At 37.7% G+C, this 26930-nt stretch overlaps 3 protein-coding genes across 4 annotated transcripts; all 3 read right to left on the bottom strand.

The window, feature by feature from the left end:
* Positions 1–1477: 1477 nt before the first annotated feature.
* LOC111344658 (uncharacterized) lies at positions 1478–7732 on the bottom strand. The gene is made up of 7 exons (XM_022951904.2): positions 6899–7732; positions 5812–6032; positions 5079–5190; positions 4275–4447; positions 3351–3523; positions 2959–3095; positions 1478–2795 (listed from the first exon to the last, which is right to left on the bottom strand). Exons 1-7 carry the CDS (start codon positions 7197–7199, stop codon positions 2206–2208), a joined length of 1707 nt encoding a protein of 568 aa, XP_022807639.2. The 5' UTR covers positions 7200–7732; the 3' UTR covers positions 1478–2205.
* Positions 7733–8732: 1000 nt separating this feature from the next.
* LOC111344659 (uncharacterized) lies at positions 8733–15136 on the bottom strand. Its single transcript, XM_022951905.2, has 8 exons — positions 14683–15136; positions 12770–13011; positions 12170–12296; positions 11469–11656; positions 11021–11178; positions 10730–10772; positions 10176–10263; positions 8733–9700 (listed from the first exon to the last, which is right to left on the bottom strand). The coding sequence occupies exons 1-8, from the start codon at positions 15011–15013 to the stop codon at positions 8946–8948; spliced, it is 1932 nt and encodes a 643-aa protein (XP_022807640.2). The 5' UTR covers positions 15014–15136; the 3' UTR covers positions 8733–8945.
* Positions 15137–17937: 2801 nt separating this feature from the next.
* On the bottom strand, positions 17938–26115 carry LOC111344651 (uncharacterized). Of its 2 annotated transcripts, XM_088762269.1 has the most exons (10): positions 25563–26115; positions 23555–23802; positions 22559–22679; positions 22074–22147; positions 21490–21525; positions 21262–21297; positions 20776–20930; positions 19894–19936; positions 19491–19563; positions 17938–19287 (listed from the first exon to the last, which is right to left on the bottom strand). In XM_088762269.1, exons 1-10 carry the CDS (start codon positions 25888–25890, stop codon positions 18782–18784), a joined length of 1620 nt encoding a protein of 539 aa, XP_088618395.1. In that variant the 5' UTR covers positions 25891–26115; the 3' UTR covers positions 17938–18781. The 2 variants fall into 2 exon arrangements, with proteins under 2 accessions (XP_088618395.1, XP_088618396.1); XM_088762270.1 differs by lacking the exon at positions 21262–21297.
* Positions 26116–26930: the final 815 nt, after the last annotated feature.

Genomic DNA, 26930 nt, shown 5'->3' with positions numbered 1-26930 from the left:
GAAAAATATTTCGAGAAATTTGTCATTTTCTTGAATCCTGCCTGCAAGCGCTTAATTTCTTCCATGGCCGCCGAAATGAAATTACATGGCATTGTCTGGTATCTGGAGGCCTTTGAAGGGCGAGTTTGATGTACAAAATCCTGGAATTGAAATAAACAATACGTGAGTAAAATCTCATTAAACCCCCACGTTGTTTTTTTCCTATTAATTCGTCTGAATTGATAGATTTTGATATTAATTCGTAGAAATGTCTGGGAAAATTGACCAATCAATGAATTCATCTCATATTGTGGAGCTCACAGAAAGTTTTCCTGAAACCACTTCCTTTTAACAAGAATGCGGTCGTTTGATGTAGGTCAATAGGGTTGTACGAAATGAAGTAATTTTCCTGTTCCTGTGGTAACTGTATTGATGCATCTTTCTTACAACATGCACAGAAACACGGTGCTTTAGTTTAATATACTCGGCCTTTCGTCTTAGGCATTTGACCACATTCTCGAGATTGGTTCACCAAATTTGGCTTTACGTCAATTGAAGTCAATGACAGCACGATAATCTACGTTGATAGAACAAAATCATGGAAAAAAGGGAAACTTCCTTGGTACCAAAGGAGGATCCAAAGTTGGGAGTATCGAAAGCACCCAGAAGATAGAAATTATCAGTCCTCAAATTTTAAATTTGAGGACTGATAATTTCACTCGATTTAGGAATTGAATAATTACAAAATTTTATTGTTCGTGTTTTGTTCGTGAAACTGTTGACCAACCCTAATTTTTTCTCTGGGAACTAATTGTGATAATAAGTAAAAAGAATTGAGAACACTAATCATTGATTAAAATGTTAGTAAGCGTCATTCCCGTCTTAATTTAGATTTTACCTCAACTCTTGAGATGTAAAGATAGCTGTCAAAAATATTGCTCTTCATCTCGTAGCCTCATAATAATAGGAAGTTATCTCATAAGCTTGTATTAAATAAGAAAGGTAAATCTTGAATAAGTGTATTCGTAAACAAAACCAGGAAATTCATTCGTCAATCAGAGGCACAGAAACCGAATACAGTGGGACATTACCCCTCTATTAACTGTGGACATTACTAAGCAGTTCATGGTTGATCGTCAAATATCATGGCTTTGTGCATAAATGATCATCAAAACAAAGCATTTCTCTTATATTGCTCATGCGGAAAATGTCACGAAATGCACTTTTTAGCGGGTGACTTTCGACGCGGTCTGTTGAAGACGCAAAGAACTAAGAAGCTAAGCTGAATCTCTGAAAAGAAGTTAACGCCTCTTCATACCTTTGATTTCACCAATTTATTTGTTTGCTTAATGTGTGCAGTGTGCATTAGATCAATACGCTTTTCGTCTTGATGGTTCGGAAGTCGTTATACTCTTAATAGGTGCGCAAATTTTCATTCCAGAGGCAATGGACGAGTATGTCTCAATGTGGTTGTGGCGCGAGAAAGATATAGTCATGGTCAGCGTTTTGTTCAGTTCTGGCATGTTCTGTTTTAAATATCTTTGACAAAGATACAATATTTCAATATTAATTTTAACGTAACTAAACGTTCTGATGTGGTTTTCTTTCGTAATCCAGACTTTCTAAATAATTTTTAACGTCTGAGAACGTTGTAAACGACTATATCACCGATAACAAGCTGATATTCTCTTGCTGGTACTTCCTATTTAAAACTATAAAAAAACGATTTGGGCTGAGGGCCACGGCCATGGCTGCTCAATGAAGGCTTTCACGGCTATTGTTATCAACCATCACTGACACTATTTTTGGCTATTTTATAATTATTACAATATAATTCATCAAACCTTCTCTTTAAGTGTTTACTGTAACCTGTAACAAAAGTGAATATTTCGACTAAAAAATTCATTCTGGGCTAGAGACGAATTCAGAAATTGTGAAGTTGCAGCCTTGTCTTTGGTTTATTCGTCGTGCTAAACCAGAATTATTTTCATAGCTGGATTATAGGACGAGCAAAGTTACAGCGCTAAATTTTACGACAGAGAGTCGAATATTGTTTGTTCTTTTTATAATACAGATCTTTGGAATTATTGTAATGTTTACTTTAAGGATTTATCCATGAATTTATCTAGTGATCGGTAAAAAGAAACTATTATTTTTTAATACGGTTCAGATTTGTGCAGTTTCGGAGGAAATGGCTCCATGCAGCTGCAGTTTCTCGTATTTTACTCATTTGACTACAGGATCACCAGCAGTTATGTACGTGTATTTGTGCAAAGCTTGGTAACCTTTGTAGACTTGTCCTTCTGATGGAAGCTGTTTATAACCCTCGGGTTCAGGACTGTTTGGACTCGGGGATTGTGCCACAATATTGGAACCCATTTGACCGTCGCTCTCAGGGTCTTCTGACTCTGATGGTTCCAGTATATGGTAATAGGTGTCCGTATCCTTATCTACCTGTGCGCCTTCATCATCGTCATTGTCAAAGGTTTTTCGCAAATCGACAAGGTTCGAATCCTGAGGTAGGCGAATAGGTGCTCTTTCCTCGGGTATTCTGTGAGCATCACTGCAGGGACCTGGTGAAAGGACATCCTCCTCTATCTGAAGTACATGGTAGTAAGGGTCATTCTCCGTTGTCATAGCAGGAGCCTTTATTGGTACCGAGGAGCTTACATTTAGCCCCTTGTTTCGCACCATTAGACAGGATTCCGCATAATCGTACTCTTCCGTTGATGCCTTGGGACCAGTCTGCAATAACAGTTCCTCAGAGATTCGTCGGGAAGCAGCCTCAGGAACCTTATAACGTTGCACATATACACCTGTAATTTTTAAAAATTCTTTGAGAATTATTCTTGTCATCGTAGAATCAGTTGATTACGAGTATCTTTATTCTCTATGCTCGCAATTCTCTTTTGCCTAATTTAGAGTTAGTATATTTTTAGCTATGATCTCATCACGCAGTAATAAAGTCCTTCAACTTACCTCTTGGTAAGTCGCCGTTTTCCAATGGAGAAAGACTTTGGTATATTGGCTTCTCTCCGGCGTACTTGTTTTGGTCATTGTCGTTATCTGCACGCGTTGTCTTTCGTTTTAGGGGTAACGACGACTTATGAGAATTCCTGTGCAATTAAAAGGAATGACTACATGTTTATCCTGCGCAAATGCTGGTCGTCCTTCGTAAAAAAGATGTTCAATGTTTTTATATAATTTTTAAATTATGATGTAAAAAGCTTTGAAAAAGGAAAATTTTGAAAAAAACCTGTGTTTTCAACTATGTTCGACTATGTTCAACTATGTTCAACTATGTTCAACTCATGTTACCTTCGGTGTATTTTCTAGTCTAGGACTAAACCTTTAAGTACCACTAATCTTACTTTTCATTTCGTTTCCTGTAAATAAGCAAACCAGTGAACAGAGAGACCAGAAATACGACTGCAGCTCCGCCCGCAATAACAGAGACCAAAGGAATTGACAGTTTGTGTGAAGCCCCTTTAATTGTCTCACTGTCTTTGTTACGTTTCCAATTGTGCTCCTGGGAGTCAGTAACCTGAACATGGATAAGAATGACAATTATAACATAACCAAAGTAAAGTGCGCGCTCTGATTGGTCAATTTAGCGTCCCCCATTTGCCCATGGGTGTACGCTGCTGACGTGAGCAAATGCAAAGATTATTTTTCCGCGCGCGCTTGTTTTTTATGGTCGCGTAAGATTTGTTAAATAAAAGGGAACTCTTTAGCTACAATGTATCAATGTTATGTTATAAAACAAATGGTAAACACCACAGCGTACACTATTGAGTTATGGATACACTTGGGAGGTTTTCTAAGCACTCAAGAAGCTAGAGTCGCTCTCGGCTATCGCCTCGAGCGACCTTTACGCTTCTTTCGTGCTTAGCAACCTCCCGCGTGCATCCATAACTCAATAGTGTACGCTGTGGTGTTTACCATTTGTTAAATAGATGATGATGCTAACGATAATAGTTTCTCCTTGTTTCCAAGATAACGTTTTGATGCTTACTGCGTGTTCTTTACTGATATCACCATCGCTGAAAGACGACTAGTTTAAGATTTTGTGCTCCCTTACATTACGGTGTGTGCCCAGCAAAAATTTTGTCCATGATAGAAGTGTGGTTATTGAAAATTTTTTTTTTTTAAATTTTCTCTCTTATGTTTACTCCCCTTTCCCCCTTCCTCTTGTTAGGAAAAGTTCTGCTTCGGAGTTAAAAGAAGTTCAGGTCAGTACATGGCTAGATCTGGAATGAAACAGGAAAATGAAGTCAAACATTCAATAATTATACCCTGAGAATTGGGTTAGTCGCCATAGAAGCTTTCGGATTGGGTTTGGTTGAAGATACACTCTTCTTTGAGGTTCTAGAATCTGGAGTGCTGACGACCATCTCAGATGATAAACGTTTCACTACGGTTGCGGTCGGTAAAGGTGATTTGGGTATCGAAATATTGTTTAGAGGACCTGTAAAAATAACAAGGAAAAGTTATATTTTAGACGTGTTCTGTAATTACATACATCCGCAAAAAGTGACCAGGATTTCTCTCGACAGTATTACTTTTTAGTTCTTTTCACAGGTACCTTGGAAAATGAATAAAGAACAGTATGGAGAATATGTGCAGGGTATAACGGGTTAATGGCCGCTGGAACTTTTCCTAATCTGTAAAATCAGAAGCGTAAGACACATCTTGGATAAATGAGATGTGACTCCATCAATGGTTACTCATCACCACTATTTTGATAAGCTCTTCTCCTGAAAAAGGGGCATGGGTGCAAACCCACAATCTAGACCCCAGCGCGCCAATCACTGAGTTACTTCATGTACACTGAAGATCATTAATCGTCTCTAAAGGAACGTGGCTACCCTTTGTATTAATGTTTACAAAAGTGCAATAGGAAAAGACTTAAAAAGGTCACACTAATAACTTCTCTTGCATCGATCCGCTGATACAAAGATAAGAAAGTCGCATAATTATAAAGAAAAGGTTAAAGTTTCAGTTGCCAAATGGCTTTTGTTTATCGTAATGCTATTATCATTGAGCATACATCCCATAAATTTAGAGATCAAAAAGTAAATGCATCCAAGATTACTTACATTTCATCTCCCCGGCAATCTTGAAGAGTAAACACAATTCCTTAGGATTTTCACACGGAATGACTAGTTTTATCACTTTCCCGTGAAAATCCTCGAGGCCATCGTCATTCATCTGGAAATCAAAACAGTGTTCATGAAATATTTCCGCCTCAACCTAGCAGCGTGTCACCCTTGCTTTTTCCTACTGTTTTTCTTGAAGAGTTAAATCTCTACATCCGTTTTCTTCTTGCTTATTTGGTGAAAGTGTAACATGGTGTGGACAAACAAAGTTTACTTAACTGAACGTTTTTTTGCATGGAAAAAGGAAATATCTTTACGATTTATTGAAATATGCTCTTATTGTTCATTATTAAATCTCTCAGTAAGTGCGCTATGATCGGTCAGTTTAGCGGGCCGTAATTCACATTGTACATCCCGCTTAATTGGAAAGTGTGATTTGAAAACTTCCCCCTCTATTGTATCCCGAAGAATAGTAAATACCTCACAAACCGAGTTTGACGTCGTTCTGTACGCTACGGACCCATTTTTTTTTTCCGCTTGGATTTATTGCCCGCGCGCTCGGTCCGTAACTTACAATACGGACCTCGAACTCGGTTAGTGAGAGATATTACCTCGGGTGATATCTTTAGCGCCTCAACTTGAGTGGGTGTCGCAAGTATATAATCGTGCCATTAAAAGGCATTTCTAAACATTTTATTCTTCTTCGTTTGAACCAGTAATTCGTGTATCTAACCTTCAGAGTCAGATCACGGCGTGAATCTGTCCATAGACTCGTAAGATGCCAGCCAGACTTTTCTTTCTGCAGAATAAAGTTACCGTCGCATTCTTGATAACTGAGGCGTGCTTCTTGATCACTACACTTTGTGTCGGTCTTAATCTTCAGATAATCATTTTCTTTAAACAGTTTCAAAGGGTCTGCATCGTTTTCACCAGTAAAATATGTTTTCCTGCAATCTTAACTCGAAGAGAATGGTAACGCACGTCAGATGGCTGGTTTTAGATCATATCTCAAGTCAAGAAACTTTATCAGTACCTACGCTGCAATATATTACCCTCCCTTCCCTAAGGGAGAAAACCGGACGATGGCATGTACCCCTAGGACCTTCGTTAGTAATGTTCATAAATAAGAAAAACTTAAAAATAAGATTGCAGATTTCCATCCATTAACAAAAAACTGGGTCTGCAATGATTACAAAAAAAAAAAAAAAAAAAAAAAAAATCGCCTGTAAAAATGAAAGAAGACGGGTGCCTTACTCACAGTTTTTTTAAAACAAGTTTTAGATCATTTCTCAGGTCAAGGAACTTTATCAGTACCTACGCTGGAGTATATCACCCTCCCTTCCCTAAGAGAGAAAACCAGATGATTCGTAAATTCGTTCGGTAGTTAGTTTGATTTAAGAGGAAAATTGGCCATTTCTGAATCACTAGTGGTCTCTTCTTCAAGAGGAAGCCTGGTACTCGACCATTCTTGTGAAAATGTGATTAATTTGCTTGTGAATGAAAACTTGGCATCAAACGAAAGAATGAGCACCAGAACTCACTTTGAAAAAGACGCCAAAGGCAATTAGGAAATGAGCTAATTTTCAAGGTCGCGTTCACTTTTTTGTGTTATGAATTTTTATCATGATACAAAACTATGAGTAAAAAATAATTATTGATTTCTCAGACTTTCATAATCATCACGACAATATCGAATCAATCATTTTTCACAGGGACCTAAAAGACAGATGAGAATATATTTCAGCTTATCAGCAGACTACTCCAATCACTCTGGCCACTCCATACTCTATCTAAGTGGAATTATTTACAAAACAACTTACCGGTTAATTCCTTCTCGCGAATCACTCTATTGTCGATGCAATGCCAGGCACCATTCTCTCTCCCAAGTGTCGCCGCTTGACGAGAACAGACGCATGCACATTGTTCAGTGCGATGGGTATCCACTGTTGTGTTAAAATTGCCGCATTTTTCTACGCATGAAGCCCTCTCAGACAATCCTGTCACGTCGAAACGATCTACTGTTTCATTCCGAATGTTAAGTCGTTTGATTATTAATAAATGTTTCGCCCTACCGTACCCAAAAAATATTTGGTGTAACAAAAACAGTACTATTAAAGACATTCTTTCTAAAGTTTGTTTGTTTTCCCATTCAAGTTGTAATTCGTTGGGGTCTTCCTCCTGCTAACAGCTTTGACCTGCCGGCACTGGTCGTATCAGCGTACGTGCCTCGCTTAATAAGCTACTTATATCCCAACTGAAAACGACACGACCAGCCAAACTTAGAAGTTATATCACGCGATTTGGCACTTAAAGAAGGGGAACTTTTAGCAATTTTAGGTAGAAAGATAATATATTTTGAAGATTGTAAATTTCTTTTTTTGCAAAATTCCTGTTTTCTGTCTGTAAATAAAGACGACATGTTGTTTCAGTTTTCAAGTTTCCCTCTCGCAATCACGCGATCGCAAAAAATATCACGACAAGCTTTCAAATTTACCCAATAGGATAATCATCAACCGAGACATTCGTGCGTGGGTTGTTTTTTTCCTTCTCGTCGAAGCTGCAGCACATACTTATTGTTCAGCTGTTATTAAAAACGTGCATTTTCTTTCAGTTTTCACCAGTAGCCTTCAGATTAGTGCTTTTCATTTTCTAATCAAATCTGTGGTAATCAGTCACGCAAATTAATCCACGATTTATCATCTTGTGGCGAAAAATTGCTTTTTAAGGAAATGAAAAAAACGGAAGGCGATGAAAAGCTTTTGCTGATATTTTGTTCTTTTGTTTTTTTAGTTTGTTATGTGATAAATCTCCCTTTCCATTTCCTGTATGAGCAAAGGATGTTTTGATACTTAGTGCTCCCGACACGCAAGCCCTAAGACTCGTACATAAAAATCGACAAACTTAAATTCAACTCCTAACTCAAGGGATCGGACACAAGTAGGCTGACGAGTCGAAAAAGGTCGGACGTGAGAAAACTCCACATGAGTCCAACTCAAATCTGTGTCGGTTACTCTAAGCATAAAGCTAAGCTTAAGACTGAGATAAATATGATAAACTTAACTCATCCAACAATCTCCTTGTCAGGTCTGCCAAATTTGGTAGTATTTTATCAGGCAACATAATTGCCTCTGCAATATTGTTCTGACATTCAGGAGGGCTTTAAAACTGACATTTTGGATGTATCTTCTTGCTAAATCTTTCTTGCTGCCTGCGAGAAAGCTTCTTAAATGAAGCCAGTTAAGCCTATTTTGTCGTAGAGGTTATTTCATTAACTTTAAGTTTGTATTTTACCCGCGCAACATCAATTTATCATCCACGGATAAATAGAGTGGAAAAAGCTTATCAGCTGAAGGAAAGGGATTATAAAATATTCTGCCAGGGGATGTTATCCCATTCTTTAATTAAAGGTGAGTCGCCTACTCACTTACCCGTATATGTGTAACAACTTCAAAGGGATGCTTACAATTCAGTCATGAGTTATAAAGTATAGCCGTCCGAGTTGTTTGATTAAAACCCAAGTTCGAATCATCGAATAAATTTGAGACGTTTTAGTTGGAGAATGGATTACAAGTTTCGCAAGTAAAAAACTAGGGCCTGTATGACATTACCTGACTTAGCGAGAAAACATTTCGATGTTGCCGGTAAAGCAATGCAAAACATGAAAGTAATTTTATTAAGTTAGTTACACCGCTTGAGCTATTAGTCAACTTCTCAATTCTCTAAAAAGCAAAATAAATTCTACAAAGCTATATATCGCTGTTCATATTTTTATAGGGCGTCTTTTGTGCTTAAAAATCTTCAATGTAACTCATTCTCGAGATCTCGAAAAGGTATCTTTTTTTTTTCAACTTTGACGTTTCAATCACATTAGCCGCAATCAGAAATGTCGGGATTCTTTTGGCTTTCCGTAGAACTATCACCCTCCTCCAAAGTTTGGTAAACTGGATCCCGGTTCGCATTCATTGCATTATCATGTTGAGTGGTGTCCTGTGGCGGCTCACCATAATACTCCTCTATAACTTGGTATACCGGATCGTTTTCATCTTGGTCCTCGTCTGCGTCCGTCATCTCCTGGCCTCCGATCAATATTTCCTCCACGATATTGTACACAAGTTGTTCGATACTGAGTGGTCCATGCTCTTGAAGGAACTTTATTGTCTCGTTTTTAGCATGCTTCCTCAAAGATTCTGGAATCTGGGGGTTATGTTTAAAGCTTTGAAAGTTGTGTCTTCTGGGGACGTTTAGTGGATCTTGCATGTATTCATCTTGAAAGGTTTGTCCCAAAGTTCTGTTCCAAGGTTCTGTCTGCTTCTTCGCAGACGCTAGAATCTGGGGGTTAAGTTTAAAGCTTTGAAAGTTGTGTCTCTGGCGGACGTTTAGTGGATCATGCAAGTGTTCATCTTGAAAGGTTTGTCCCAAAGTTCTGTTCCAGGTTTCTGTCTCCTTCTTCACAGGCGCTAGAATCTGGGAGTTAGATTTAAAGCTTTGAAAGTTGTGTCTCTGAAGGACGGGGAATGGATCGTGCATGTGCTCATCTTCAAAGGTTTCCCCCAGGGGATTGTTTATCTCGTTGAAAGAGGTTCTCCGGTTCACAGGTACTTGATATGTCGAAGTATAAATGGCTGAGAAAAAATACCAAACATGTTATCTATCGATAAATGTAACTCGTTACTAAGTGTCATCAGGGGCACTTCAAATATGTTTCGTTGGTTTCCAACGCAGCAATCTGTTACTCAAATATCCATCGGTACTGCATAGGCAGATATGACTGAAATCTTGGCAATATTGTCGATGCGGTAACACAAATAAGTTTCATAAGCAAGGGAGGATATCATAATTATTTTTAGGTACTGTAATACTTTGAGATATGACCAAGAGTCGAGTTATTTCACATTACTTTAATTGCACAAAAGTGTTAGCCATGGATTCCTGATCAAGGTTTTGAGAAATCATGGTCAAAAGTTACGTTTAATTTACTGAAATATCAAAGACAAGTCTAGGAATATCTTAAGATTTTTCAAACTTGTTTTCCAATTCCGGCCACATATTGTGCTCTTGTGAATTTAACATGAAACTTATAAAAGAATGTTTACTTACAAGGCTCCCTAAAAGTGAGAGAAGAGTAACCGTTTGGTTCTTCTTCCGGAAATTCTGTGCTTGTATTCGAATGGATCACTTGTGGGGCCTGAAAAAGAAGAAGATGAAAAGCTATTTGCTTCGCATTATTCAGGGATGCAGCCACGAGAATAACAAAACAAAACAGAGCTAAAATCAATACAAAAATAGGATATGAATAGAACACGTCGTCACCTATATATATATATATAATACGAGGGGACAGCAAATTGATTTTATTACACACTGTAATAATAACGATCTGGTAGAAAGTGACATGCACCTCCAGGACCTTCGTTAGTAATGTTCATAAATAAGAAAAACTTAAGAATAACATTGCGGATTTCTGTCCATTAACAAAAAATTAAAGTGGGTCTGCAATGATTACAAAAAAAAAAAAAAAAAAAAATCGCCAGTAAAAATGAAAGAAGACGGGTGCCTCACTCATTGTTGTTTTTTAAAACAAGTTTTGAACTTTTTTTTCTTTACTTATATGTGGCTCAACAGGTGCTGACGAAGTACAAAAGTTGAATTACCTGTAATTCCCTTCTTTCAACAGTTGCCATGTGGCTTATCTTTCTGCGAATAGAATGTAATAATCATTAAGCCAGTGAGACACTTGCTGTACAATTTGCTAGTGTAGGCATGCCTCTATAATGTACACACGTTATGATTATTGAAGACGCCGTGCACTTCATTTGCCCTGTTCTTTTAGTTTCCTCAACAGACGACTAAAAAAAGAAAGGACCTTAACAGCCTTATTAATTGAACACAATAATAGATTAGCGAATGCGTTTCATGAATTCTGTGTTCATCAGTGTACATACTTGGAACTTATGCTGCGTCGGCATACGACGAATGCTATGATAACGACAAGGAGCATTGAAGATACTGAGACACTTATGATGATCCAAACAGCGTTTTGCTGACTGTTGTGCCCTGTGCTTTGTCCTGTGTCATCTGGGTGGGAGCTCGAAGAAGTGCTCTGGGAATGAGACCAGAATGTCCGCCTTTTAGAGATTTGTCCGGGGGGGGTGTAGTAGTTAAGCAGTATATCAAAAATATTTAAAATTTGGCAAAAATGCAGAGTTTTTTCTATGTGTAATGGTAAACAACGTAGTAAGCCCAACAATCACGTGGAACCCTTCCAAGGATAAGCTGTTTATGTTATTACGGAATCGAAGCCAACAAACAGCACTGAGTATTTTTTTCAATAGGGCTTTAATTGAAACCCCCCTGCTTCTTGGGATTCCGATTTCAGCTCATTATCCTTACATTAAGTGCGACCTCCTGTCGTGTAGGAGATGGCGAGGTTTCAAATGGCGTGCTTGGCTGAACGGTCGCAGTTTCTGTGTGTCCATCTGTTTTTGCAATTGTGGTAGTTATCTGCGTCGGTGTAGTTATATCCGATGATGTGGAAGGGACTTTCGGTAGTGGCGGTTTGGAAGATTTAGCATCGTCGCCTGGTACGAACGAATAAGTATTAAATCATAAAAAAGGGGTGCTTAAATATTTATTTTCAGCAAAGAGAATGGCTCCCATTTAAGTGAATCCGAGGTTTATTTGCATTACCCCCACCCCTTCTCTTTCGAGGATCTTGAGATGTTCATGAATAAAAAGTAACCTGCTGACGCAAAATTGATCGCATGTGGAAGTTTAAAGCGCTCTCTTTCCGCTCTCCTCTACACTAAATACCATTTCCTTGGAGCACCAAATTCTAAGAACTAACATTTAAAGAAATGTATGGTAGACCACGGGGAGAATTATTATTGAGATTTAAAAAGAAGCTCAACTTCAGTTCCATCATCTTTGTCTAAAAGGCGCTAAGTAAAGCTATCTGCTCTTCTTCTTTGTGCACCCCTTTCTTCAGAATCCCCTCCCCCATTACCCCTTGCAACCGACTTGATGATTAACTTTGATATGATAAAGGCTGCTTTTGTTCAGCACTGATTTTATCTGAGCTGCTACTGACTTACAGTTGATAGTTCCTTCCATCTTAAACAACAAGCAGCCCCTTCGGGTTTTTGTTGCATTTGTGCAATGAATGCCCAGGTTGATAATCAGTCCCCTCAGTAAGTGTGTGCCAGATACATTTTTTTTAACCTGTTGGAGGGAAAAATCACATTGATGATGACAACAAGACGGTTTTGTAATATTTCATTATGATAATTGTCGACATTTTGAATACTTTCTTTTAAGAACCTTTTTCCCCCTTCTTTTTAAATTTCTTTCAATTGGTTGCAAGCTTCTGTCTGAGGTTCAGTAGTAGCATTTTGAAAGCCATTCGTGCTAACATCAGAGCGATTCTAGTTCGGTAATTTTCTCAATTCGGTGATTTTTGATTGGACTTTCGACCAATTGGAATGAGAGGAGGGGAAGGAGAGATGTCGTTCTCCATCTCCTTGCTGTGGTTCATGATCCTCACTGTTCCTCGAAACTATGTCGAACAATTTCTGGTTGTATTGTTTTCCTTTAGCATACACCTTTAGCATACCCCCTCCCTCCAAATTTGGGATACCCCTCCTTTCCTGTATGAGCGACTTCCTAGGGCGCTTAGAACAAGAATAGTTTCTTACCTTTAAAATATAATTTTGTTGTCCTCTTTCCAATTTGAAAATATTCTCCATCACATCAAGTTTCCGCGCAGAAGTAAGTCGTGAATCATCACACTCGGAATACCAAGTGTATTCCCTGTACACCGTGCATCCATCCCAGTTGTTAAGTAAAGAAATTTCCTTCTCGTCACCGACATTCAATACGCGCAAACTGGAATTTGTTAACTCGTCGGTGAACATTGTTATCATTCTTGGTGTACAAGCTATAAAAGTAATAATAATAATAATAATAATAATATTAATAATAATAATAAATTATTCTCAGTAAGGAATAATACTTGCCATGAGTGGCCAGTCTCAAACGCGTTTCTAAGCCAACGATGTCAATATATAAAAGTTGAAAAGTGAAAAGCAAACGTTTAAGCTCAGAATTTTCATCCTCAGAAAACCCTAAATTTCAAAATAATAGGATTTTATTATCGTAATTATTTATTTATTTTATACCCTAATTTATATACTTTTTATTTTTGTTTTATTCTAAATATTGATAAGGCTTTATTTCTCTTGTTTCCGTACACTTGCAGATGATTTAATATGGTGGCGTCTGAAATTACGAGTACAAAGTGTTGTACAGCAATTTGATTTCTCATGATAGGGGTGGTCATTTCTATTTCCCGCTATTTCATGACCTATATAGTTCTTTTTCTTGCGTTAAAAATATTTTAAAAACCGTTTCTTTTACTCCTTAAAGTGTATAAATGCACAGATTGCCTCCAAGTCGCCTTAATACTGCGTAAGAGCTCTGCTGTATTGTTGCTCCCTATGAAGTAAGAACGTCAGTCGTGTGAGTTTCAAAACTAAAGCTAAATAGCAAACACGTTTGACAATGATTTTGAATAACACCCTGTTAGTTATGGCATTTATTGATCTTGTTTGTGTTACCAAAGAGGGAACGAGGTCGCATAAATAAGGACTCTTTCCCAACATTAAGTTGTTCTACAACCATTTTCAAGTCAATATATTTAGTTTTTCTTTTCGTAGATTAGTGATATGTAAATTCATGAATAAATAAACAATTCATTTTTGCAAATGGTAGAGTACTCATTTTTTCTCTTGCTTTTGTCCTCGGCAAACTTAAATCCGTAGAAAATGACATCATCAAATTGAAAGTTATTAGAAACCAATAAAAAGTTTTCAAAGTTTCAAAAAACGGGAGAGAAGTAGAAGAAGAAAAGAAAAGACCAACTAAAAAAAAAAATTAAACAAATCGGAACAAAACCAGTAATACTGCATATTTAACGTTCTTGTAATGCTGTACGTAATCATTTCGTTCATTTCATCGGATAACAAGTTAATCTAAACTGGAGGAAAATCGACGGATAATATGATGTAATTGAAAATACTGTTGGAATAGTTTACCTAAGCAGCAAAACTGCATTAGAGCAGGCAGAGTATGACATATGACGTGTTTTAACTAAAGTTTCGCTTGGTTATCAGCTCGCCCATCACGACTTTCTAACTGACAGAGCGTAGAGAACAAGACATTTTAATTTAAATGTACTTACTTCTCCGTATCAAACTTTATCCAAAAGGCTGGATATCAATCATATCAATAAGTGCATTTGGAAAACAAAAAATCTTGCTCTATACTTCTTAAAAATGAGGTGGTGCAACTCTTTGACACGCGTAGAAATGCAAGGGTATGAAGTATTTAGTTATAGTTCGGTACGATGTAATCATTCGATTATATCTAGCAAGATCAGTGGTATGCTATATGTAAATAAAATTGTATTTTAGAGAATCGAGAAACTAAAGAAGACGATAAAGGACGGGCCAAGAGTCCTTAGTGCCTAGTGTAAAAGCGTTTTGAGGTCTATAACTAGTTACCCCAACATACCTGGTTGAGGACTTGTTTACAGAAAACATATGGGTACCTTTTTCACTGGGTCTGCTTTGTTGCTGAAATTGTAGATTCAACCTAACATCTTTGTTCTCATGGCATGACCACTGCGTTTCAATCAGCTTGAATGTGGCCTCCTTCATAAGACAGGAACAATTGCAGCCGTTGTGAGTAACTGACATAGCATCCGCACTAAAGTGCCCGCATTCATAATCGTTGTTATGTGGGCACAAAGACGAAAGAATCTCGAAGGAATCTGCGCTGTTTTGTACCGTTCTTCGAATCTTGAAAGGTACTGCTGATATTTGATAATTGCCGCTTAACTGAGTTATCAAGAAAACCGAGATAATAGCTGTTGCTTTCATAGTGATCGATTAGAGCTCGAAACAACCTTCTCTCTTGCCGTATTTTTTTTTTTAACGAAGAACAGCGAGTTGCAATGTTTCCTATGTACAAAGTGCTTTAACACGTAGACGTTTTGGCGCTTCGAACACTGGGTGCACTTGAATTGGATATTGTACTTCAGAAAGAAACAACCTTTGTTCACACTGATTTCAAATTTATTCTCACGATTTTAGACATTTGTTTTCGCCCATTTATAAGAAGTTGATAACCTGTATCAAGCCCGAAATACGAATCCAAGAGGGCCGCAAAAGAGCCATTTTTCACCACTTATATTTAAGTGTTGAACCAGTTTATTTATAGTACAGTAATGGCAAATATAAACAGAACTTGACATTCATTTTTTAAAATACAAATAAAGCCAAAAACACTACTAGTGTTATCCTATGTTTTAATTATATGTGGTGGTATTGCCATACGTAGATTCTCTTTGAAAGCTAGAGGGAAAAAATTTTCCATACTTTTTTACTTATCGTGCGCGGACCTTACGAGACTAAAGAAGGCAGCGGATGTCAATGATGAAATAATCCGCAAAAAAATGGCCCTCTTGAAGCTCAAAAGCCGCAGTCAAAAATACAAATTATTGTTCTTCGAAAGGATAAGTCAAACTCAATGGGTTTCATTCTTGGTTCATGCACTTTTGTCACTTCTAAAGCAGACAGGCTAGCCGACATTTTAAAAATCTTGGCCACGTAGATAAGTCGGCAGCGGAAGAAGAGATATACTACTCATCATTAGGCCTCTGATGATGAATAGTATATCTCTTTGAATAGTACATCATTTTGACGGGCTGACGCACTGAGCGTCTCACTAAGTGAATCAACCATATAGCAAATTGAAGTTTTGTCCGACGTAACAGCCTAACTTTCCTTCAACAAATGAAAATCCGCCAATATAATTTATTGTGGCTTAAAACGATTCACCATGATTTATCCTTTTCGTCGGTTGCGTGTTGATGAAAGTGCGTCAGCTATGCCAATATCCCAAAATGAAGCACCTCAAGGTATGCTTCAGTTTATAGCTCAGAGAGAATTCTTCACCCTTTACTGTTTATAGCCTAAATTAAAACTTTCGCCCTTTCTTACCCTTTGTGCAATCATAAACGCCACTTTTCAATTCGCTATTTTCATGATTTCACTTTCATTTACATCCCCTACTTAATGTTCAGCGCCAACGTCAGAAAGCTTAATGTGTCTTCAATACCTGGCTGTTGAAAAATTCGGTATTGATTGTTCTTTGAAGTATACGAAACCAATTCTAAACAACCGCAAACTGAGATGATGGTGAATTAAGTAAGAAGACTTTACTCCAAATAGAAAGGAAAGTTTGTAGGCCGCCGGCACCCAGCGTTTTGGGGTAAATTTATTACGTGCTATGAATTTTACTTTGCTTGCTGAATGTCAAAAAAGCCTCAGAAATTACTTACAGAAAAAAATATACTCATCAATATTGTTTCATGAGAATTAAAGAAAATTGTTTTTTGAGGAAGTGAAATCATATGGTTAATGGGTATATTTTGAGGTTTGTTTATTCCATTTCATGATTCGAATCGTGGCAGACTTAAAAATTGTATGCTTTACATGTATGAAAAACAATAGTGCTCTCGATGGATTGTTCCATTGCATGAACTTACGGTCTTGAACATAGACTGATTAAAGAGAAAATTTATCATCATGTTCTATGATATCACGCCACTTTTCATGGCCATACGCAATAGCTAATTTCGTTTCCCAGCAGGCTCTCCGGAAGCATTAGACGAAAGGTCGTCTTCTTCTGGTGTACAACTCGCTTCTTCTCAAAACCTGACAGTGTCCTCTCACTATACAATCGATAAAAAACCAGTGTACTCTATTTTGAATACAGCTTTGATTATTAGTCCGTGGATGGTAATTAAAAACAGAATCTATAATTATAAAAGAAAATTAGAAACCACAAGTTTAAAGTCTTACCGCTTGTTGTGAGGGACAATTGCTCAATATTTCTTCTTCTTCAATCAGCAATGAAGTGTTTTAACATAATTCTGGATATGTTCTCTCCAACCTTCAAAGAAGTACCGTAGAATAGCTCTTTAGGCTGGGCGACATTTATTATCGTGGTTAAAAAGTATGGATCAAGCCTTAGATGAGACTCAAAGCGACTAATAAACACGAAATCGTTTATATTGAGAAACTTTTTTAACAATGAATTGTGTGTGATGGAAATTATGTTGGAATAATTGATACTGCAGTTAGCCGTTTCTCTTTTTCTCTCAGGGTAAAGGACCCTCTTAGGGATGCAAAGTAAGTACATCGTAGAAGTTAATGTCAAAGACGTAATGAAAGCAACGATCATATTCGACTCTTAAAGTTCTTTCTGTAAATTACTATAATCACAGACAAACATTAATTTTCGACGCGCGCAAACCATGACGCGGCAAAGGTGTCTTTGAAGCTCATCTGGAGGAGCAACGGAATGCAGAAGCCGAACTAGCAACCTTTAGGCTTCGAATCTCATCGGAAACTCAGATTTTTTTTAGTTGCTCGTGATGAAGGTTATCACCCTCCTTGAAGTCTTTCCTTGCGACCATGAATGTTGCACACTCGTGCAAAGAACCTTTACAGCCAGGCAGATGTTTCTTTCAGTTGCACCTCACAATATCCCTAGTTGCTTTCCCACGCAACTCAATGTTCTCGTCGGGAGTCATTAGAAGACTTGACCCAAGCATTTTCTTCCTTCCTTAACGTTTTCTATATTGTATTACAAGTATCAATGAATCTCTAGCGTACTGCCAAGCACCAGGTTAAAAGGCATTGACGTTCGAACATTAATAGAGAGATATATAAATTATGAAGGCTTACTGAGGAGTAAACTGAGTTAGTTTGCCACACAATAACAATAAAAAACAGAGTAGAATATCCGATGGTTTATTTGTTATAACTAGATACTTTTCTTTTCTTTACATGATTGAAATTTCATTTCGTACCAGTATGTTTTCGCTGTCTGTATCTGCCTAATGGACTAACTTCAGAGAGTTTGCATAATTCATAATCCTACGAATACCTCGATTTGATCAGTAAACCTCCCCACTAAGTCCTGTACATTTTCTTCTCGATTTGGTGCTGTCAATTTGGTGTACCTCATCACTTTTCTTCTGGAAAATGTATTGAAACTGTGAGAAGAGGTTACAACTCAATCACTTCTTCCACACCAAGAAAACTCAATCGAGGTATTGGGATAATATATCGTAAATGAGCGCCAAAGATTGTAAAACGTGCAATAGCGGAGTTAATGTTCTACATTAAAGAATTCAATCTACAAATATCTCAGAACTTGTTGATTAACAGGTGAGCAATATTATATTTCGAAAGTCTACAAATTTCACCTTGTTGGTGCAAGAAAAAGTTATTCCAACATAGCACAATTTGTTCTTATACGGCAAAACTTAACATTTCATTAAAAAATCGTGAACAAAAGTATACCTCTCTTCATAAAATATCATATACTCTTTGTGTAAAGTAGAAAAAGGCGTCAAAGCCACCAATAAACACCTATTTCGTTTTTTCTTCAAACAAACAATTCTTGTAGCAAGAGATCTAAAATTGAGGGTGTGGAAGAAAAACACGCAGTCGCAATCGTCTGTTATACGAGGAATTTTAATTTTGTACGAATCTTTGTCCTCATTCATAATTTGTAGCACTACTCATCTTTGGGCCTGTGGCTGTCCTCCATCCGAATTGCTGTTCGAGGGCTTTTCATCCTTTCTCATTGGCCACCGCATATATTGGGGCGTTTGTAGGACTGTTAGAGTATCGAACCTCTATGCTGTTAGAATACAGTGGGCCTTCATTATCGTTACATGGATCTGGACCCTCTAAGACGTTATACACAGGGTCTTTGGCAGTCAATTGAGAATAAACATCCCCTCCCTCTGTAAAACTTTGGCTGGACCTTTCAAGGACATTGTAAACATGATCATTTGTAGGAGGAGAAGCACCGCATTGATGGGGTCCCTCCAAAGTGTTGTAAAATGGATCTCCAACGGGCACGGACCCATACCACGAAGCACTGTCTGCGTCTATTGCACTATTGTCATCTATTTCGTTGTACATTGGTTCCGACTGATTTTGAGCATTGCCAACAGGTTCTTGAATTTCTTTTAGGTCTTCCACAGCGAAGTACAAAGGGTTGTCTGAAGTTAAAGTTCCAGAATTTCCTTGCGGTAGGAAACCCGTCTTTTTATCATCGATAACAGAGGAATCTAAGGGGAAAAATTGCAAGCACTACGTTGTAATTTGGAGCCGAGGGTTGGTTCTTCTCTATAGGCTCCAAGTAAAATGTTGGAAAATTTTCTTAACAGTAGCTAGCTAGTCTCCAAAGTTGTTAATTTACTGAATCTGAAGTGTTTCCTTTGCCTACAGGACATCACAGCTGCCTCAATGAAAGACAAAATTAATGTCCTACCGTTCGAGACGTAACGACTTCTTTCTTCCAGCTGAAACGCTTGGTTTGTCTTTGAGTTGCACGTGGTGGTGTTCTTGCAAAATGAAGAGAGCATTAATACCCGGAGAATATAATGACCAAGGGAAGTATTCCTGAAACAGTAGTTTCAGTAACAGTTTTTTTTAACTCGAGTGTACACAAAATACAAAAGTATTCCAGCGACTTTGTAATGACTGATCAACAAGGAAAAAAACGAACTGTAGGATTTTCCGGCTCTCAAAACCACTCTTCAGTACCTATTAAGACTAGGGACGGTAGTGGTCTTTATGGAGGGTCCGTTCTTTTAGCCTAGTAAGTTTCTCCCACTAAGCATGCAAGATAAAACTCATCATTTCCGTTATTGACAATGTAATTTATTTTCTACCTCACTGACTACTTGACCATTGGTAATCGAGCAGGCAGCGTTTCTGTGAACATAAAAAAAGCAATACTTGTTTTTAAACTGAAATCAATCACAGAATCTAAGATTCTGTGGAAAGTGGTAGGTTGGAAATCTATATTGCACGTCTTTACCAATAGACAAGTTCTATCATTAAACAGTATGCAATAGATTTTGGACACCAAACATTCCATGGGTTAAAATCAGTGGCCTTGGAATCTGTCGGGGTTTTGTGATATCAAGAGGTCATCATCGAATCTTCAGCTCTTTTATTAAACTTAAGAGTTGAACTCTGTGATTCATAGGAGTGAGTGATCAATACACGAGTTCTCGTAAAAGGCAATGGTTATTTTACAAATTGCCGAACAGAAACGTTGTGGAAATTATTAATCGATGGATTGTTCAGTGTCTTAGTATAATACCAGGTTCTTGAATGCCCAAAAATGATTGATGATTGGGTGGATTTAGCTTTTTAAAAAATTAGAGATTAATAGACAAAACAACTCGGCAGCAGAAATAGTACACGAAACATCGCACCAATCGCTGTTGCCTTAGCATTATTCTATCTTCCGGTTGAAGGAAAAAACGAGTGGATAGCACGCCAACAAAATACTTCTCACTTTTGGCAATACAACCACCCTACGGCGGTTTCTCCCGTGATACAATGTGGCCGTGCACAAGTCGCCAGTAATGCTCTGAATTTCGTGATTCAAAAATGTGTCCACCACTCCTTAACGATTAAGAGAGATTTCCTAAATTGGATACGCTAAATTTAATTCAGTTTGTATAATCCACCTGAAGTACTAACATAATACACCATTACACATAACCTAAGATGTAGACAAATTCTAACTTGGCAATCATCACCTGGATTTTCGACGTCGATAGATGAATAGAGCAGTAATCAGTAATGATAAAATTATGACGGCAACAATCACTCCGGCAATGATGCCAACAGTTATTGAAGAAGAGTTAACATCGTTGCTTTTCTTTTTTTTTCCTGGGTTAGCTCGAGATGATATCTGCGTGAAAATGAGCGCGAAGGATCATAAAGCGGCAATCAAGTTAGAATAACACGTGGACCCAAAGCTAGGGACCAAATATATTTGGCACATTGTCAATTCCAAAGGTTACGAAGACATTCTGACAGATTTCGTTATTTAATTTTCAAACACTGCTTCACGATGCGGGCTTACAAAGTTACCCTGGTCGCAAACATATTAATCTACGCTACAAACTGAGCAGAGATTAGAATATTTTAACTCGTTTCCGAACTTTATTTGCCAACCTCAGTTGCATCTTCAACATCCTATATACATTTGCTTTCAAGTGCGTATGATGAGATACTCATACCTGTGTTGGGTAAATAGTCTCATTAGTGACCTTACTCTGTCGAGATAAACAGTTAAAACGGATCAATATATTTTTAATTAGTTTTCTGCGAAATAAAGGTTTTTCAAACTGAGCAGAGATTAGAAGATTTTAACTTGCTTCCGAACTTTATTTGACAACCTCGGTTGCATCCTCAACATCCTAAACATTTGCTTTCAAGTGCGTATGATGAGATCATGATACTCATACCTGTGTTGGGTAAATCGTTTCTTCAGTGACCTTCGTCTGTCGAGATAAACAGTTAAAACGGATCAATATCGTTTTAGTTATCTGCGGAATAAAGGCATTTCAGGCTTTTTCAGCTATAGGAAAAAAGAAGCTTTCGAGTGGAAACAATTTCGATCAGACAATCCCATTCCCATCTACTTTCAACTTGGATTGACTATGGCCCTCTTATTAAGGAGGAAGCATTCGAAATGTCATCAAGCAAGGGGAGGACGATTATGCCTATGAAGTTAACTAGCATTGCTTTCGTAAAGGATTTCTCTATTGATAGACATCTTAAAGCCAGTTTCCTCAAAGTGAGAGGTAACTGTACCTCACAAAAGACCTACAAATTGTTTGTAATCTCAAATTTTGTAGACCAAGAAGTCTTTGGTCTGTGCAGTAATGGATCACAGAATACGCCAAAATGTGGAAAGAAAATAAATGACACACGGCGTTTTTCGTTTTTTACCACATTTCGATGTCATCTGAGATTTACCTCTAAAAAGACGCACGTCAGCAATGATTTGCCATGGCTCCTATTTACAATATATCGAACGAAATCCTACCGTAAGAGATGATGTAGGCTCCAAGTATGATGTTACAGGACTAAGCGTTGATCCCACTGAATATTCAACGGGACCTGCAAAACAACGAGATTAAGAAACGTTCATTTTACGTCTACGTTCGCCAGACCCATGTTCTTGCACGAGGAATGACTTCGGCTAACTCGATCTGCATACAGAACAGAATGTGTGGCATAGGCTTTGATACATTCCAAACCAATTGAAAAATTAAAAAAAAAATTACTCATAGAAAATTGATACAAAGAGCCAGGCTTTTGGAAGATGTCTATTGTTATCCACCTAGTAATTCACTAGCCAGTGTGGGAGCCTTGAGGAAACGTACTATTGTACCAAGCAATCTGACTGGAAGTGTTTTATCTGGGTAACAGCAATCGTAGTAAAAACAATCAACATGAGCGGATGGTCTGACGCAGTTAGGAAAGTGTTATTTTGCAATGTCCATGAAAGTATATCAAACATGAGCTTACAGGTGATGTTTCCTTCCAGTTTGAAGAGTAGACAATCTTCTTTGCTGTCAGGAGGAGGCTGGGAGCAGCTTACTCCCAGATTTATTATTCTTCCCCACAAAATGGCGATTGGATCAACCACCTGTTGGTTAGGAAACGAAACAAAAGCTAAAGTACATGTAACAGAGTGAATTTCGCAACTCATTGGCTTTTAGATAGGGTTTCATATCGAGAGCTCTGATTGGCCTTCTCATAATAATGTAAAAAATCTGAAAATTAATGTTATTCGTAGTTCGTGGTTATCACAAATCCAATAGTCATATTAATCCTCTCATCGTATGCAATGGACAAAGCAAATTGATTCTTTGTGTGGAGACTCAGTAGACTAAAACAGTGGCCTTTTTTAATTCAAATTATACAGTTCTTTTAATCAGTCATATTAACCAACTACAGATAATAATTACCGCCTGACTTTCAAAACTTATATGGCGGGTGAGATACTAACGGTTACATTATAACTGACATCTGGGAGTATGGTCTTAAATGATTGGAAGAAAAACAAAAACAGTAGCTTCTCTCTAAACTGGAAAACTTCGAGATCAGAAAGATCTCTCTCCTAAAGAATAAGAAGAAAAGGAAGAAGAAGAAGAAAAAGAGGAAGAAGAAAAAGAAGAAGAAGAAGAAGAAGAAGAAGAAGAAGAAGGAGGAGGAGAAGAAGAAGAAGAAGAAGAAGAAGAAGAAAAAGAAGAAGAGGAAGAAGAAGGAGAAGAAAATGAAGAGCAAGAAGAAGAAGAAGAATAAGAAGAAGAAGAAGAAGAAGAAGAAGAAGGAGAAGAAGAAGAAGAAGAAGAAGAAGAAGAAGAAGAAAAATAAGAAGAGGAAGAAGAAGAAGAAGAAGAAGAAAAAGAAGAGCAAGAAGAAGAAGAACAAGAAAAGAAGAACAAGAACAAGAAGAATCTAATGGCATAACTCAAATGGTTATGGTTAAGGAAAGTTGACTGTACATTTTTTAATCACCTTTATATAGTATGCCTTACTCTTGTTACTCCATCCAAAGACAAATATTTCCTTTGTTCTATTAGTAAGATTGTCAACAGGAGTCTTTTCCCCATGACATCCAATAACCCACGAAGAACTAGTGTTTAAAACACAGGAGGCCTCCTCGTCATACAATGCTGTTTTTCTTCCCCACCTCGGCTGAGTGCTCAGTGTGTATAAATCATGCCACTCTCTTTCATAATGAAATAGGGTGTTGTTTGCACATCCTGTTCGTAATAGCAAATCAGAAGAAAGTGACGTTAACTCCACGTTCATGCAACTCATTGGGAAGGTGTTTGAATGCGATGGGATCACTACACAGTTACTTTAACCCAGCTAAAATTGTAACAATATTGGAGGGATATTGTTGATGAGAAGAGAGCTTTAGTGACTCCTCACGCGGTTTTTAAGATGGCCGATTTACAAAGATAACTTTATTCCACCAAAGCGAGGTCATGACGTAAGCGTCACGCGTAACGTAATACACATTGTAACAAAAATAACTGGATTCCCACTCACAATGCTCAACTACAAATCCATATATTAACGGGACGAGGGGTGGGGATGCACTCGACTTTGCTTTTGATGGTTGTGGTAAAAAAAGCCGGAGATTACTTTAATTTAATTTAAGCCACGCCTGATTGTCTAACCATTTTATTCCCATGAGTGACCACGAAAGGATAACTCACTGATAACAATTTTCTTTAGGAATTAGAAGAGAGAAAAATTAAAGGGGGATATACGTATAAAGTTTGATTCAATACCGCATTCTTAAAACTTCATTATGAGAAATGCTTGGTATACGGTATGGAGAATCTAAATATAGCTGTTGAGAGGAAAAATGAAAGGTTAAAAGAGCTACATATAACGGCTTGTGCATCGCAAGTTTAACCCGATTTGGTAAAGTTCGTCATTCTTCTTCCGTTTAAATCTCCTCCGTCTTTCTTTTTCGTGTGTTTTTTTTTTCTCTTTAAATACCCTAGCAAATCACTATTCTGTGTCTTTGATGAGTTTTCAAGAGAGGTTTCGTATTCTGTACAACGACTAAATATAGTATGACATACATTAAAATGTATGACTTTGCGATAAATCCAATTCAAGTTGCTCTTTAAAGATGTAATTCGAAAGGATAAAGGTCACATCCTTTGCAGTTTCATACATCTGTTGAATATGGAAATATTTTTCAGCTCCAAATGTTGCACGACGTATTTACAGTCGCTTTTCTTTAAAATTGATAAACAAAAGTGTTCGTTAAAAGGAAACAAAATGTAACACCGGCGAACGGAGAGTTGCGTGACCTTCTTTTGGAGCAGTTATGAGTCATTCATTATTCGTGACAGATTCGTTTTGTTTGTTTTTACTTAGAATGGAGAGTAAACCCTCACAAGCTCATGATTGCGACCCGATCGTTACAAATTTGGAAACCAGTTCCGTTGAATGACGGCTTTGTCAATATTGTGGGTTATTCATTTACGTAGTGCTTGCCAGATACTGAGCTACTAATTGTATTAAATGAGCCAACTTCCGTGTCCACGCTTCAAGTATTATCGCGAACATCGAAATTCTAAATATTTGAGGGTCTTAAATACAAAAACAAAAGACAAAAACAAAAAAAGCCTCGAAAATAAAATGTTTCGTACACCAGAAACTCGAGTATAGAGTACCACCATGATGAACGTCTCGTAAAATGTTTAATCGCGAAGAATAAATAACTGAAAGGAGTCGTCTATCGCGAACATCGAAATTCTAAATATTTGAGGGTCTCAAATACAAAAACAAAAGACAAAAAACGAAAAAAGCCTCGAAAATAAAATGTTTCGTACACCAGAAACTCGAGTATAGAGTACCACCATGATGAACGTCTCGTAAAATGTTTAATTGCGAAGAATAAATAACTGAAAGGAGTCGTCTATCAGCTTCAAGCATTTCCGCTGTCATTCGGGTTGCGAAACATCGATTCATATACTTCTATTTTTAACATACTCACCGAGTTTCTTTCGCACCATCTTATTCTCTAGACATATCCATGTATTATTCACATACGTTACAGTGGCAGATTTCCGAGGACAGTCACAAGAATACTGTTCTTTTGAGTCATCTTTTGTACAAGACTCGTTGCAGTAATTATTACCAGTTCCAATTCTCCCTTGGTAACATGCCGACGACGGAACGACAAACGAGTCATTCACCTTTTTCCAAGTTTGTGGGTCTTTGGGTTGCGAAATAAGCCTACTGATCAGGACAGATCCTGAGATAATGACATCAATGGAAGATAGAAAGACTACCATAAAGAACTTCGCTCGTGATACCTTCATTTCCTTCAACCACTCAAGCACGTCCTATGACTCCTTATTCAGGGTTCGCACATGATCAGGACAGGTTCATCCGGTGAGTGTACGTTTAGAAGAGAACCCTGGCCCCCGGATGACTTAATTGTTTTCGAACCTCTTGCCCTCAGAGAGCATTCGTTTTGCTTTCGATTCCGGAGTGTGATCTACAACTCAATGTCGCGTTACACGACATCTCTGTCATCCGATGTCAGGATATCTGGTTTTGCGGGAAGTGAAGGAGTGGATGGGACTTCAAACTGGACTTCGGACTGGGCTCGACTAGACACGTTTTGGACTGGACCGTCACTAAAGCCCAGTTTTATGGGGATAAAGCTATACACATAAAAATAATGTTGTAGAGATAAATATATATTCATATACACATAAATTTTACTCGATGGTTTAACATATAATACGAGCGGAAATTTTGGTAATTGCCAGCAATTTTTCTCGCCCCCTCAGGGCTCGCAGAAATACAATGCAAATCGCAAAATACCCGCGCGTATCATATATTAAACCATCGAATAGGGAATTTATTATTCCACTATCGCTTCACTTTTTAGTACTTTGATTTTAATTCTCGAAACCCATCCTACGGCCATATCTGTACATCGTTTCGATCGCATGAGGAGTACGCGAAGCCATAAATGTGTTCTTTATGACCCACAATAAATCTGTCGAGCTGATCAAGTCAAGTCTAAAATAGGAGAATAAAAAGTTTGGATCGTTTAGTGCGGCTATTCTTTTGCTCCGCCTGATTTTTTTCCTTGTCCTACAGTGTAATACCGAGGCATATTTTACGCGTTCTCGTTACCGTTTTAGGTAAAAAGACATAAACGTGGAATGATAAAAACGAAGTAAATAATTTTAAACCGGAGAGTTATTTACCTAGACTTTCCTGTTACCTGATCATCTCTATCATCCGACAAGGAAGTTAATATTCGGTTCTGCTGGAAATAAAAAAGGTGGATCGAGCTCGCAACTAAATTCGAGACTGGATTAATATTAATGACCCAGTTTTCTTG

This window comes from Stylophora pistillata, chromosome 5 (assembly GCF_964205215.1).
Source record: "Stylophora pistillata chromosome 5, jaStyPist1.2, whole genome shotgun sequence".
Taxonomy (NCBI): domain Eukaryota; kingdom Metazoa; phylum Cnidaria; class Anthozoa; order Scleractinia; family Pocilloporidae; genus Stylophora; species Stylophora pistillata.
This window is presented reverse-complemented; position numbering and strand designations above follow the sequence as displayed.